The sequence below is a fragment of the Corvus hawaiiensis genome, chromosome 17 (assembly GCF_020740725.1).
Source record: "Corvus hawaiiensis isolate bCorHaw1 chromosome 17, bCorHaw1.pri.cur, whole genome shotgun sequence".
Lineage (NCBI taxonomy): Eukaryota > Metazoa > Chordata > Aves > Passeriformes > Corvidae > Corvus > Corvus hawaiiensis.
This window is the reverse complement of record NC_063229.1, coordinates 10,586,574-10,602,356: the sequence shown is the minus strand read 5'-3', so window position 1 is coordinate 10,602,356 and position 15,783 is coordinate 10,586,574. Positions and strand designations below refer to the sequence as shown.

Sequence of the window (15,783 nt, the reverse complement as noted above, 5' to 3'; positions counted from 1 at the left end):
TTGTTAATTGTGGGGAGGCTGTTTGTCCACGATGGATGACCACAGCACTCAGAGCGCGCCATGCAAGGCTACACTCAATATTTTATAAGTTGTGTGTGGGTAATAAAAAGCTCCATCCCCTTCTTTAGTGTCCTCTATCTCACCTTCCCTGCTCAGACGAAATGCTGCTCACAGATGAACTATCCCCAGGGAACAGCACTTGGAAAATATAAATCCGCACCAAATGCTTTAATGGGTCCAAGGCTGTTGTCAGGGTCACCACAGACACAAGACAGGTCCCTGGTCCCCTGAGAGGTGTCACAGGAGGCATCTTCCCAGGTTTTGTATATTTGCTGTAACTGTGTATTCATCTGAGCACCAGAATCCGTTTTTTATAAGGTGTATTTAGGACTTCAGCAAAACCCAACTATTCTCAGTAAGGTTAAATTCTTGTTTTTTCCTCTTAGCCCAGGTGACCAGCTGACCAACTGCTCACTAATGAAGGACAGAGTCTGCGTCCTGTATCATTCTGACCTCAGGTCAGTGATGTCCCAGGTCACAGGGATGGCACAATGACAGAGCACAGCACATCCAGCCCTTCCACCCCACTGCTGGGCACTGGGATGGCTCTGCTGCTGAAATGAGGGGCAACCTGTGCTCCCACACTCCTGAACATCAGAGCTGGGCACACATCTGCGTGCTTACTCTACTGGTGCAGAAAAAAAATGATGATGATCCTGGTTTTCTTGAGTTTTGAGCACTGGAGGGAAAAATGGAGGGTTAAAAAAAAAAAAAAAAAGAGGGAAGAAAGCAGATATTTTGCTGGGCTGAGAGAGCCTGGGGAGCAGGTGGGAAGCTGCCTGCGGGGCTGGCCAGTCACTGAGAGGTGGCAAAGAAAGCTGGCACAGCAAGTTCTGACGTCTGCCCGCCTCGAGCAGGTGATGAAGACAAGCTGTTGCCTCGATTCCCACAGTATATTTTCATTAGGCCCAGGCAGATGGCAGCGGAGGTCACCGCTTCCACACCATCATCCTTTCAGCCCAAAGGTGTCAGGGAATCTGACATCTCAATTACTAAACCTGGAATCACCCAAGCAGCACCTGATGGACGATGGGGGAAAGGGGATCAGAAAAGCTGAGCTCCTCATTTCCATGAATTCTCACCTTTGAGAGAAAATCTGGGACGTGCACTTCCCTGATAAACAACATATTTGTGTCCAACGTTCTGACACAAAAGCAGCTGCGCTGAGAATGAGCCACAGACACCAGGAAAATGGCAATTAAGTCCTTGTGGAAAATAGACCAGAAAGCACCCCTTGGAAAAGACATTTGATGTTAATGAGCTACAGTAAAGTCAAGGGAGGAGATATTGATCTTGCCCCAGCAGAGATCTGCTGCTCGCTCCTCCATAGTCTGTGAAGCCTCAGAACACAGAGCAAAATAAAACTTCTGTTCTTCACAAGGACTCTCAGATGTGGGGCCAGGGCTTGGCTAAGGCAGGAGGAGCCAGAGCAGCACCACCAGTGACTTTTCTGTGCTCAAGGTGAGACACAATTCTGACACACTGGTGAGAAGCAGCGGCTCTGCTGAAACATTGTCTCAGAGATTTCTGCCAGATATTTCAATCACTTCAGTTTTTCTCCTCCCTATTATTACCATCTACTCTCCTATTATTACTTTAGTACTACTGTTTCCCTACTTTTTACTCCTGTTAATCCATACTTTTGTAATTCCTACTATTACCCCTGGCAAGAAGAAAATGAAAAAAGATTCTGACTCTTACCAAAGATCAATAAACAAACGAAGCAGAAGTTGTTTATTCTCAGTCTGAAATCTCATGAACTTTAAGGTAATATTATGACTCTGGAATGATTATGAAATATCTCAGATTCTAATTTCCACAGGGCGTTTATTCATTGAGTTTCCTTCTGCAACAAAAATACCCCAAACCACTGTGAGCAGATGAGTCACTGCAGCAAAGCACCACCCTGAGCAACACCCAAACCTGTGCTTTCTCTTTGAGGATTTTTCTCCTTAAACCCCACTGTGAGCTGGGTTTGGGAGAGACATGATCATCTTTCAGAGATATCTGAAAGATGAGAACATCCAGGGTGCACAACCCCAATGAAAAAAACCAATAACGAACCAATTTCTTTTTGGGGAGACTTTCCAACTTTTTTCAGAAGTGTTTTCAAGCTTCTGTAAAAGTTCAAAATATTTGGGGTTTGGCACAATAAACACCCCTAATTGCTAAATGCCAGAGTATTTTCTTCCTTTTTTGTCCAGAAATGTAATTTTTTCCCTCCTCGTGTTCTTTGGACAGGGAAGGGATGAAGAATGTGCTGCTTTTGAGACAAAAGTTTCCACTTGGTTGAAAACTCTTTCTACCAAACTGAAACAGAGACACAGCCTGTGCAGTTGGGTGTGCTCATCACATCTACTGCAGGAGGAGTGGGGACAAAGGGAACATTAAATCACAAATTAACCCTGGTTTTGGGGGGTATTTAACGAGAAAGAAAGGTTCAGTTCTACCGCCCTCAGACCCAACGTTTTGTTAATGGGAAAGGCAACGCTACAGCTGGGCACTTGCTGCTCACTGGATAATACGCATTTTCTTAAGTGCTCAAAAAGCAATGGGCTAGTCCAGGGTTTTCCTGGAGGAAAAGAGATCACAATCTGGCCTTTGTTATCCAGTTTGTTCTCCAAGAGTTCATACTTGAGGGCCCCTGGAGCAGATTCTTGGAAGAGCTCCACTTTGCACCCCAGCCAAAATGATCCGAATTTCCATATATTATTAGCACACAATGGAGCAACGTCAGCTCCCTTAACCCCACGCCAGCCAGAGGGAGAGGGTCCCCATCAGGGAAAACCAGCTCCTTCTCCTCTTCTACTGAGAGGAAAAGGAGAAGCCAAAGGAGCAGAGAATGACCGGGAAAAATCAGAGTGGTCAACAAAGATACTGTGTCAGCCGAAATAAAACCCCAGCTCTCCAAGGAGAGTTGACTTCAACACCAGCCTGCCCTCAGCTGCTTTTTTGGCTTGGCTTTGGCCAAATTTCATTCCTGGTCTGAGCGGGTTTGGTTAGAGGACACAGTTCCTGTGAGTCATCTGCAATCTCCAGCACCACCATAGGAAAGGCGGATGTGGGGAGCCAGGAGACCTGGGCATGTCTGAAATCCAGACCCCAAACTGCTCCTCCCTTGTGCTTCCCTTGTGCTGCAGTGTACTGACTCCAGCTGCTCAGGAAAAACAGGGGAGAAAAGGAAAATCTCATGCAAAAATTCAACTTTTTGTAAGAAAAGCTCCACCACTCCAAAATTAAAAATGTTTGCCAGCACAGCAAACATTTGCCAGCACATTTTTGACTTTTCGCCAAAATATTCTGGCCAAAACTTGGGAGAAAAACTCAGGACTGTCTGTGGAAAGCAGATACTTCTCATGAAAATATTCATTTAGTCAAATCCCCAGGTTTCTACTGAAAGTCAGCTTCAGTGGAAAATGCTGACGAGCTCTATTATTGGCACAGCTTTAATTTTCCTTTGTCTGGAACAGACACGGAGAAGACAGCATCTGTCAAACGTAGTCTTTAGACTTACATTATTATTTAGCCTGGAGTATTGTTCAAGGACCTCAGGAAAGGTTTGAGCCATCACAGAGCTGGGTGCTGTGCACATCCACGAAAGATGGCCCTTTCCCTGCAGGGATTATAATTTAAGCACAAACCATGGAGAAGATAAACAGCACAAGGTAATTTTGGAGGGGTCCTGAGCAGCATGATGAGCAAAGGGACGCTGTGCTTCCCCTTGCACCTGCTCTTCCCCCCAAGGCTTTGTGCTCAGCCACACGGCAGCTGTGCGGGCTCACAGCTCCCTCAGGGCAGCCTGACTCTGCCCTGGCTCCAGAGGCAGCTGCAGAGGAGGGGAGAGACAGGTCCTGCTCTCCTCTCCAAACTCTAGCCCAAATGATCCCTGGGGTGGAGAGGAGAAAGCCAAGCAAGTAATTTCTACGGCCCCCAGACACTGCAATCCTGTCTCCTCCTTGCCTTGGAGAGGTTCATGCTCTGCCACCCTCCCTCTTGCAGCCCACGTGTGGTGATGGATCGAGTCACAGAATCAGGATCACAGAATGGTTTGGGTTGGAAGGGACCTTAAAATCATCTCGTTCCAACCCCCTGCCACGGGCAGGGACACCTACCACTAGACCAGGCTGTTCCAAGTTCCATCCAACCTGGCCTTGGACACTTCCAGGGATAGAGCAGCCACAGCTTCTCTGGGCACCCTGTGCCAGGGCCTCACCATCCTCAGAGGGGAGAATTTCTTCCCAATATCCAATCTAAACCTACCCTCTTTCAATTTAAATCTATTCCCCCTTGTCCTATCAGTACATGTCCTTGTAAAAAAATCCCTCTATTCCAACTATTTTAACTCACACTTTATTTTTGCCCAGATCGTGCCTTTCCACGGCATCCCACTGCCAGTCTGCCACACTCCCCTTCTGCCGTCACTCCTCATGTGCTCTGCATCACTTCAAGCCTTGATCAAACCAACACAACCACTTCAAGAGAGTAGTTAGGGAAGGATCTGTGCTGGTTTCAAATAGCTTCCAGAACAGGTCACCCTCTTCTGTAAGAGATTAGAAAGGAATCACTGAGAAAGGAACGAGGCAGAAAGAGAGCATGAGGAAATAAATAAATAAATGTATATCGTTACTTTTGGTTAGTCTCGATGTGCAGTCCCATCCCAGGGCGCCTTGTTCTGTGCTCATTTGAAGTATTAGTCACTTTTTCCATTAGAAGCTGCTATTCTAGGGGGATTTATAATGTATCTGTAAAATTGTCTCCAGGCTTTGCTTGGCATCTGAGCTCTCAATCCATGGACAGAATGTAAAGAAACTACAGTTGTTTGATTTATTGGGACAGGGCACAGGGAGCGGGGGAATTTTTCCATGCTCAGTGGAAATAAATTCACATAGTGCCTCCGGTGCACAGGCACTTACTGCTCCAGAAAATTCACCAGTTGGGTGCAATCTCACACTGGCAGAGAGGAAAGCAGCAAATCAATGATTATTTAATATCTCGCTACCTGAGACCCAGCCCTGGTCTGTGGCTCCTCACCATGACCCACCCAGCCCACTGGTGGGTGTGACAGCCTCATTCCACTCAGGTTCAGAAATCCTGCCCTTGGCAAATGTTTTTCAATTCTAATTCCTACAAGGGGCATTTGTTAACCCACTAGAGAGGCTCCCTGACAGAGTCACGATTTTCTCCTGGGGAGGCCTATGGCTCATTTAAACTTTGCTCTTGTTTCTTAATATGCATCTACCCAAAGGTTGGGAGGGATGAGGAAGGGCTGGTGATCTGCTGTAGGTGACACCAGCTCCTGGATGGCAGAGGTGTCTGGGCAAAGTGAGAACAAGAAGGCGACAACCCCTTTGGGAATGATAAACCCTGGAAAAACACCCCATCACCTTGCTGATGGTCCTCCTCCATGCCACCCATGGCTGAGGATAAGCCCTTTTGCAGGGTAGCCCTGACCTGGGCCAACTTTCACCCAAACTTCTGCTGGATTTAGGGCTGGACTGGGAAAAAGGGAAGGATTAGGGACAGGGATGCACACCAGGACAGAGGGAGGGAGAGCCAGAACCTTCTTGCAGCTTCCCTGCAGCACCACTCAGCAAAGCACCGAGCCTAACGTGGTCGCTTCAAGGAAACAATAATCTAAAATTGGAACGTGGCAAATTATTTATTCAAACTACAGCCTTCCCTCCCCCCTTGATTAGCAAACCGCTGGGGAGTCAGCCCTGATTTTCTTCAGACAGATGCAAACGCTCTCCTCTTCTCCCTGTGCCACGAGGCTCAGCCCGTGGGGGGCTGAGGAGCTCGTTGGTATTCGCATTGTGTAGCAGCTCCTTCAATTCACACGTTGTTCTGCTCTCCGGCTGGAGCACAAACTTTTTCTTTGGGAGCACACACTGCAAATGATGAATTTGTTTGTTTTCTGCCTTTTTTTTTTTTTTTTTTTTTTTCCCCAGGGAAACATTTAGACTGCAGTGTGCAAACACTTCCCCACACGCTCGCTCAACTACTTGCACCTACTAATAAAACAGTCTATATGAAGCATTGCGACTCAAATCCCTGATGCGAGTTTTTTGGGGGGTTGTTTCATGCTTCATCATTTATATAAAAAGCCCTGGTGAAACTTTGAGGAACAGACACGAGAACATGTAACAGATCTCAGGGGTGTGCTGCAGCACTGAAGTGGGAGATCCCAGCACTGAAATCCCCTCCCCACTTAAGTCAGAGGGAAAACGTCCACACAAGAGCCAGAATTTCCCCCCTGGGACTCTGGCAGTGGGAGACACGGAGCTTGGCAACAAACAGGGAAGGCTGTGAAGGGTTCAAAGTATCAAATGAAGCTGAGCAGAGACATGAGAGGAACAAAGGAAGTTCACGTCATTATAATTTATTGATGATCTTGGCCTGATTGCTTCAGTGTTTTGTCTTAGCAGAGCCCACCCTGGGCAGCAGCGAGTCCTGCACATCACTTGGCTGTGCGGATGTGGAAGTGATGTGATGATTTACAGACAAAGTTTGCTTAATGAAATAATAAAGTAAATAAAAAAGCACTGTGCTGGATCTCACCCTCACCCAAGCGCTTGCTGGGAACTGGCCAGGATCTCCTGACCTCACCCCCACCAGAGCGCAGCTCCACAAATTCCCTCAACCATAGTTCACATTTTTTCCAGCTCTACCAATTCACTCAGCAAGTGCCATGGGAAATCGCTACGGCTGAGGCATCCAAACTTGCTTAAGAATGAGCCAAACTGATTCTTTTCTTCAAGGAGGAGGGTCTTAAGGAAAATAAAATGCTGGGGGTTCTTTGTCCCTGTATCTTGGATACAAGAAAACTCCCACGCTTGTCAGAAATCAGAACAGCACCAGCAGCTCATGGCTTTTTCTTTTTCTCATTCCCCCCCCCTTTTTTTTTTACCCCAGTGTGTGTGTGCTTAGAGCAGGATGACACAGTGATGGGTTTAAGAGACAGTGAGTGCTGAGATGCCAATTTCTAATGTAATACAGGGTGCAGCTTCTTTCTTGCGTGATCACGGGTGAAAAATCAAAAGAAATAATCCAGGCGACTAAATACACTCCCCAGCCATTCAACTCACTCATAAATATGCTGAGCAAGACGCTTTGTGCAAGAAAACCCCATCACTTCTATTCTGTATTTCGTTTAATGATGAGTCAAATCCTCCACACTCATCTTCCGATTGTGCTAGTCTGGGGTGCATTCCCACTCTCCTCCCTTTCAATTTTAGGCTGATGGGTGTAATTTCAAAACTAGCAGGTTCCCAGTTTTCCTCTCCCACCTTCAGCTCAGTGTCTGCTCCCTGACTCTCTGCAGAAAAAGAAACGCTGTCACAGCACCCAACTCCAAAACAAAGAGTTTTAACCAAACTCACCCCTTGGCACCAGCAAGCTATTCAAAAGAACTTCGCAGGAAGCCTGCCCTTTCCTGCGCACTGCTAATGCTCCAAAATAAAGCAAATCTGGGAGAAGTCAAGGAAATTAAAACCCTAGATGCTGTCATTTCCTTTTTAAGGCTGGAGGAGCCCTGGAGCCCATTAGCTATTGACAAGAAGGGGACCCTCCAGATCCAGGCTGGATGCACAGACACGCAGGGAACAACCAGACCTTTGTTTATCATCTATGCAGATGTCATAAGGACCAGGAACCCGCGCCCACCAGGGACCGACCCGTGCCCACCAGGGACCGCACTCTCCGCACACTGGGAAGTTTATTCCTACATAAATATATGCATATTAATAGGCACATTCTGTCTAAGCACTTCATCCCCAGCAGATTAGGATGCAGGCGACCAGGGTGGGATGCGGGTGGACCTTTCCATGAAAAGAGGCTAAGGTACCACGGTGGGTTTTAGCACGTATGAAGTTTGGTTTGGTTTGCAACATCGCCACCGAGCCGCCGGGACTCCTCTCACAGAGTAATTTTCTTCTTTTTTCAGTTGTATTTTATAAGCACAAACTTATTAATTGAAAACTACTTCCCCCACACACCTTTTTTCTTGAGTTTTAAGCATCGGTAAATCCCCCCGGCACAGCAGAGCGCCGCCGGAGCGCAGCCCGACATCCCTCCACCTTGCTGCTCCGAGCCGAAGTTGCGGAGGAGCGCAGCCCTGCTCGGGGCAGAGGGCACCGAGGCGCTTTTGTTCCCGGCCCCGTCCCGGGGCGCCGAACCCGCAGGTCCCCGCCGGTTCCCCCTGATCCCGAGCGCCTCCACTCACCAGCTGCAAAGTGCAGAGGAAGATGAGGGTGCAGCGGCCGGTGCAGCATCCCATGGTCCCCGAGCAGCGGGGCAGGGCAGGGGCAGCCCGGTGGCCGCGGCCCCGCCGCCGCCCTGGGGCTCCGCGCTGCCCGGTCCGCGGCCGCGGGGAGCGAGGCGGGCACGGAGGTCGCTCGGTGTCGCTCGGTCGGTGCCGGCTGCCGGAGCTCCTCCGGGAGCCGGGGAGGAGGAGAGTGGGGCCACAGCTTAAAAGGGCAACGCTCCGGCGGCGCTGCCGTCCCGCAGGCTGGGCGGGCTGGCGGGGCGGGGGCTGCCGCCAACGCCGGGATGCGGCCCCCGCGCCCCCGCAGGCGCGCTGGGATGCTCCGGCCCCGGCCCTCCCCCGGGAGGCGGGGGCAGCTCCGATGCCCCGGACAGGGCAGCCCCTCGTTTTTCCCTTGACAGGACGCGGGAGTGATCATTCCGTGCTGGGGCAGAGGGCTGTGCTGGCCAGGTGTGTGTGCGGGACACACGGTCTGTGGAGCTCCTCTCCTCTTTCCACATATGCCTCCCCGTGCTGGTGCTGGCATGTTCGCCCTGAACATTATGAAGCCCCAAACTAACCTAAAATGCAATGGTTTTTCCCATAAAATTTGTCAGGGAGGGTGCACGTGGAAGACAAACTCCTAAAGGGCGATAAGACAAGGAATTCTTTAAAATGAACGTTTGTGGGTATTTTAAAGTATACCCAGGTTTGAGAATGAATCCCAGCTGACTGGGAGCAGAGGGATGTAGGAGAGCATCTCTCTACCTCCAAAAAGTGCTTCTACCTGAGAACCGTGTACGCACCACTCACTGTACCCTGCACCTGCAGATAAGCAAGTCAGTCAGCTTTAATTGTGAACGCAGAGCAAACCCACAAGCACACAACCACCTCCTTTACATGCCCGAGTCCTTCCCATTGCCTCCCCTCCCGAAGGAGAAGCAGGATCCAGAAGACACAGCTCATGCCAGCCTCTCCTGCTGCACACACTTGCGGCCGGCCTGAGGAGCAGGTCACACGCCACACGTTGTCATTGGGACAGACTTGTAGCTAAGCTCAACACAACAGGATAAGAAGCTTTGGGAGAGCCTCATCTGGTGACAAGGTCGTTTCTTTGCAATCTCTGGTGGCTCCAGTGTCTGCACAACAGTTTGTTCTGTTGCCTCTGGCTGTCCCTTCTTCCTCTGAAGCAAGTCAGTGTTTCATTTCTGCCTCCAAAGCAGGGTGTGAGTCCCCACCAGAAGTGATCAGCTCCACTTTCATTTTAAATAAGCACAGCCCACTGCTCGTTGCAGTGGGGTGAGAAGGAGGTGGCGGCTGGAATCACAGCAGCTCTATCATTTCACTCAAGGAAAACACTGCCTGCCTATATCCTAAGGAAGCAGGATTGGTCCTCAAGTGCTAGGAATGTTTAAAACCTTATATTAACAACATTATTGTTATTCATATCAGCCACAGGGAGAAACAGAACAAACAAACAAACAAACTCTGAATACCTGAGATTAGAAGGCAGCCTCTGAATTGATCGAAAATCCTTCTGGTTTTAAATGGTAAAATATATTGATTATCTGACCTGTGCATTGTGCATAACCAAGGCATCAACTAATGCAGTCAGGTACAATAAAACACGTTTTATTATACGTGAAAGGAAAACACCCAGAGAAGAAACCAATTTATTTTGCCCAGAAAACTGTGGACTGAAGAAGCTTTGGCAGTATTCATAATCCCCAGAAGGTGGATTTTGGATGGAATAGGCAATGGAGCAAAGACCAGTTTATTTTTTTCATGAATGCAGATAAAACATTCCTTACAAACCACACAGGGAGGTCTCACTCTGCACTGTAGGGTCAGGCAACCTGACATCAGAATTACAACAGGAGCTCAAGTCGGCCAAAAGCAGCCTGGGGTTAGGCTGGTCTTGTTACGTGCTCTGCAAACTGCTGGCAACAACAGGGGAAAACGGGGATACAGCCATGCAGGTTAGAACCTGGCTTTTGTGCCAGTTCTTAAGGTTTTCTGCATCTCTTGGTCTGCCTCCTGCCTCAAAAAACCTCCTGTAGGCATTGCTATTTTCCAGCTCAGTTGTACTGCAAAGGAGACACTGTGTGAAACAGCAAAAGGCATTGCTGCTGAAAGGCTGAGTTTGACAGAAGATTTTTTTCCACCTGCATTTTCATCTTGATAAGCTGTGCAGAAAGCAAGCCTGGCTTGGCTGGGACTCCATATGCATGTGAAGGAAAACACAGACTTTCCTGAGCTTTTTAATAAGGGTGAAGCCACAGGAACAACACATTCTGTATTTCAAAGAGAGACTTAAATCTCCCAGAGCCTGATATTATAATTTTCATTCATATGATTTCTTATCTATCTGACCATCTGAATTCTTGCATGAGTGCTGCAGGACCACACATCTATCTTGAAAGTTTAATTTGTAAAACCAACTACAACTTTAATTTAGCAAAAAAAGAAAGAAAACCAAAATTGCTCAGTATCCTGAATTTTTTATTTCCTGAAGTATAAAGCTTTTGATGGATGAAATGTTGCTTCAAGAGTCTAGTCTGAATGTTAGAAAGGATTTCTCCTTATTAAGGGGTTCTGGATGGGGTCTGAGGGATTATTAGCAGGGATGTTGGTGTACAGGGATATGTGTACACAGAGCAAGGCAATCACAGGCAGCTGCATCCCTCACCATCAGGAGAGGACCAAGGACAAAGAATTGGTCAAGCAGTCATTACTGCAGCCCTCTCCAAATGCCAGGCCACAGAGATGCTTAAGAGATCCTGGTTGTTTCTTTTATACTCCTTTAATTCCTGAGGATGTGCTTTCATTTTAAGGTTCTGGTGCACAACCTGACTTCATGGAGGGAATGGAATCCCTCCATGGGATGGGAAATATCCTCAGGTTCAGATAATAGTCCAGAGATTGAATGTCCCTGTTCTTAGACAGATTTTGAATCAGGATCCTCTTCCCATCCAAATTTATTTTTGCATGGCTCCAGCTGCATTGCTAGGGATGATTAACCTTAGATAGAGGGACCTTGTTATCACCTGTCAGATTACATCCAGATTTCTGGGAGAAGTCCCAGGTTTACTTTAGGAGAAATGAAGAAACAAAGTTAGCAAGGTTGAAACAAAGCAGCAGTACCTTATCACAGCTTGTTATCTCTAATACCTGCAGCCTCCTCCTCTGACAGATCACGAGGAACAGTAGAGGCTAAAAGTATTAGCTGGGGACGTGTCTCTTCACAGCCCAAACCTGTAATTGTCACAGCTGCTGAAAGCTGGAGATGGGCTTACATCCCACGGTACCATGGGGTGCATTATTCCACTCAGTTCATTCACACCCACCTCCTCTCCACTTTAATGACGTCAGCTGGATCACAGTGCCTTTGCAAATATCTGATCAAACACAGCCGTGTCAGAGTATTCCAATCTTTCCATCCACACCCCAAAGGCAAAGCGTGCCTGTCCCAGTGCTCCAGGAGCTAATCAGCCAGCCTGCTCCCCTGCTCCAGGGCACACAGCAGCCTTCCCAAGGTGGTATGTCACATCCTATTTCTCTGTCACAATTAGAAGTAAGTCCCACTGCCAGTGGCCTGAGTGACGGCAGCTCAGCACTGCACACAGCAGGATTTCCTGCAGCCACATCCAAAATGACAACTGGGAAGTCTTCACATACGAAGGGCATGAGCTGTGAAGCTTCCTGCCACAGGACACTGTGGAAGTTTAGAATATATCTGGGTACAAATGGATTAGGATAAATCATCTTCCTGCATGGAAGGAGGAAAGGGCTCTCTCCTGTCTGCTCAAGGGTAATGTTGGATGCAGGGAGAGGATCTAACTGCTCATGACCTGAGGTTGCCTCCAGTCACCTTGGGCAGCCAGCTCTGGCTACAAGAACTTGACTCTGTGATGTGTCCCATGTGTCTTACTGAAGATTTTCTACATAAAGATTACTGAACCAGCTAGAAAGAGATTATGAAAAAAAGGACAAGAACTCTTGACCTTCTAATTTTAAACTTGCAAATTTTTAAACCTGCCATTATCCGGGGCTAATAACTAGAGCACTGTTACAGAGCTCAGCTGCTCTGGGACTGAAGCCAGCTGAAGCCAAGACTATCATGGTAGAAGACCCAAGAGAGGTGGCAATAGCCCAGACATGTCCTTCTGCTCTTCAGAGGGGCAGAGATGCCCAAACTGAGCAGCACCACAGTGGCACACCCTCAGAAGGCCATGGCCAAAAGAACCACACACTGATCTTCCCCTCCTTTTGCAGCCTGGTGAATTAATTGCTGAGGAAAACAGCCTGATGACAGCAAAGCACAATGTTTCAAAAATTGTTCTCATCACTAGACAAGAAAGGGAAAATTCTCAATGACTTCTACGCTTTGAAATGGTTCCCAGAAGCCCAGGGCGATCTGTAAAATTCATCAGAACTGGTGTGTGAAATCTGTCATTTTCTCTCCGATCCCTGTGAAGTCTCCAATGTTGGGGGGAGGCAGCTCCTAATCAGGGTTTTTCGGCATTTTTACACCACTATCATCTGCATTTCACATTTGTAATTCTCTAATATTAACTTGCTGAGCTGCACAGCAAATTCTCATCACTCTTTGATGAGTAGACAGAGGTAGAAGGCAGATTCACCAAGCTCTCTGGTACGTCAGAGTAACAGCAAGGTGAACAATTTGTCCATATCTGGCTGATGCAGCTGCCTTGTTTGTGTGATCAAGGGCCTGCATGAAGAAAACCTGACTGGCCTCCTTCCTCCCCTGGATCAAACACATCAGCACCCATTTACCTCTATACTGGAGTCAAGGTTCAAATTCACACCGGTACAACTCTGCTAATGTGGTAATTCTGCCATAACATCCCACAAACAGCCTCTCACAACCATCTTTTTCTATTTCTCCATGTCTATAAAGGAAAAACATTGAGACAGAAACACCCTGGAAGCTGCCAGCATTTTTGTTAGTCTGAGAGGGGTGCCACAAACCACCTCACCTGAGAAGCAGCACTGAAAATCCTCCCTCATCCATTGAAATTCCCCATCTGTCTTATCGGTCTGGAGACCAAAACCATGTAACAGCTACTGAACTTGAGAAAGGCTACTCAAACTAGTGTTGTAGTAGCTCTGGAGATGGCATGTGCAGGGATAAGACCCAGGAAACAGCATGAAGTTGTGTCAGGAGAGGTTTAGGTTCAATATTTGGAAAAGGTTCTGCCCCCAGAGGGTGGTTGGGCATTGGAACAGCTCCCCAGGGAAGTGGTCTTGCCTCCAAGACTGGCAGAGCTCACAGAGTGCTTCGACAATGCTCTCAGGCACATGAAGGAATTGTCCTGTGCAGGGCCAGGGGTTGGACCTTGGTGATCCTTGTATGATTCTATGTCAGCATTCCTGACAAAACAGGCACAGCCTGGAGCAGAGGAGGCAGTGCCCAAAGGGTTAAACCCCGCAGGGGAAGCACAGCTGACACCCCAGCACCTCAGCCATGCAATCCGAGTAGCTGGCAGGATTGCAGCCACATTTCAAGCCGCAGTTTCACTAGGCACTGTGACCAAGAAGTAATTCAGTGCAGCTGCCAGGGTCCCTGGGTATTGATACCAAGTGATTATTCAAGGTTTCCATGCAACAGTTGCATTTCTCAAATGATATGACAAAAAAGAGAGCCTGAAGGGTGAGAGCAGTCTCCAGTTTCGGGCACTGGCTTAGGGCGGTCTCATTTAGAAAAGCTGCTTCCCCATTTGCTTAGGAACCATTTTTTCCTCTCAAATGATTACAAACTTCCCCAAGCCAATTTAACAAGTCTCAAGTGATGTGATGGAGAAGAAATCAATAACAAGTTTCTTTCAGCATGTCTTTTGAAGGACATCTGCAGCAGTGTGGGTGTGCAGTGTCAGGAGCCGGCGTTTGTGAGTCCTGCCCCGAGGAAGGGATGGAACGTGCAGTCCAAAGATATTCCAACACATACATACACAAACCCAGCTATTCTTCTGCTGTGTTTTCAGTGATATTCTCTCTAATCCCAGGCAGGGAGAGCTAATGCGTATTAAGAAGTCAGCAGTGTCAGGTACCACCAGGCTGAGGGAGCATTTTTTACACACATTTACTTAAGAAAGACTTAATTGCCTTGGAAATAAGCCACTTGAACCAGCCTCCCAGAGTTCATTCTGAATATCCACAGAGTAGATTCAAGCAGCACTTCCAGGCTTTTTCCCTCTCCTGGACCAAGCTGGCCACTTTGACAGCTTTGATTGACAGTGCTACAAATTGTGATGTGAAACCCACGGACGTGACATTAACACAAAGTTAAAGCTGCGTGGAGTAACAGCTGCTTTTAAAATAAAAGGTTGCTTTTCTGTTTGCTGTTCTAATATCAGAGTAAAGCTTCCTGTTGTCTCATATAAAAGCTTCCCAAATTTTGTTTAATTTTTGAAATGAAAAATACGTGTACAGGGAGAAGGGCTGATGGGGGCTTCTAATTACAAGTGTCTGCTTGTAGTTTTGTTTCGGCTCTAGCTCTGAGGTGGAAAAATATAATGAAAGGATGTCTGAGTGACCTGATGGGCAGTAGAAATGTACACATTAAAATGCCCTCCCAGATGTGTGGGGGAGTGGGCATAGGGAGCTCAATCAGCAGTGAATTCCCTATAAATATGCAGGGAAGGATGGGGGTTGATTACTGTCCTGATCCTGTCTGTGCTTTGAAGAGCTGGACATGAAATTCAGTGCTGGAGCCTGTGGTGGGCGGTCATGACATAGGCAGGACTCTGATTTAGCCGTAGGACTAAACCCCTGCCTGAAGTCTGGCTTCTGGTGCCTGACCACCAGCAGTGCTGGTCATTAGATGGAGTTACTGATTTGTGTTAGTGTCAAGTTAACTAAGAAAATGTATCAGAAAACATGGGTTTCTCAGCTGAAAAGGAAGGAAAAAAGTAATGTTCCCTTGTACAAGGAAAGGAAAGAGATTGTTTTATTAAGTGCCTGTGACATTTCTGTAGCTTAATGGCAATATTCATTGTAGCTGGGTAAGTTTGCTAGGCTGTGGTTGCCAAATGCAATGAATATCAATAATCCTGAGTGCTATGATTAACAAAAGTAACTCTTATTCATTCAGCATAATAAATAATAACATAAAAATAAACATTTAATAACAACTGGTGTTTCATCCCATGGCAGAAAATATTTCACATATTATTTTTCTAGTATTTTTTAATGTGACATAACATTAGTAGGAATCTTCTGAGATTTACAAAGATAAGACCCACTCCAAAGTCACTCTGAACTCTCCAGCCCGTGAAGTTGAAAATGAGATGAAGTCTTTGGTGGCTCAGGTGACAACCTGCAGTTCACAGGGTGCTACTCAGAGCATGCAACATGCAGAAGTGCCAAAAAACCCTGCAGGAAAAGGGTGTTACCACAGTCCCATCAATTAACCAGACTTCTCCTGGCACTAGAAGGGCTGAGTTTGGGGTTGCATTATT

At 47.3% G+C, this 15,783-nt stretch overlaps 1 protein-coding gene across 3 annotated transcripts in view; it reads right to left on the bottom strand.

Moving 5' to 3' along the window:
• Nucleotides 1-8,571, bottom strand: part of NKAIN4 (sodium/potassium transporting ATPase interacting 4) — a 50,681-nt gene extending 42,110 nt beyond the window's left edge. The window contains exon 1 of one of the 3 annotated variants that reach the window (XR_007207225.1): nucleotides 8,282-8,569. Coding sequence is in view for 2 of the 3 variants with exons in the window: in XM_048321936.1 (XP_048177893.1) it covers nucleotides 8,282-8,335 (54 nt within the window). In the remaining variant the exon portion in view is untranslated. Of the gene's footprint in view, nucleotides 1-8,281 lie in introns of all 3 variants that reach the window. The other 2 variants (XM_048321936.1, XM_048321933.1) reach the window with 2 other exon arrangements.
• Nucleotides 8,572-15,783: the final 7,212 nt, after the last annotated feature.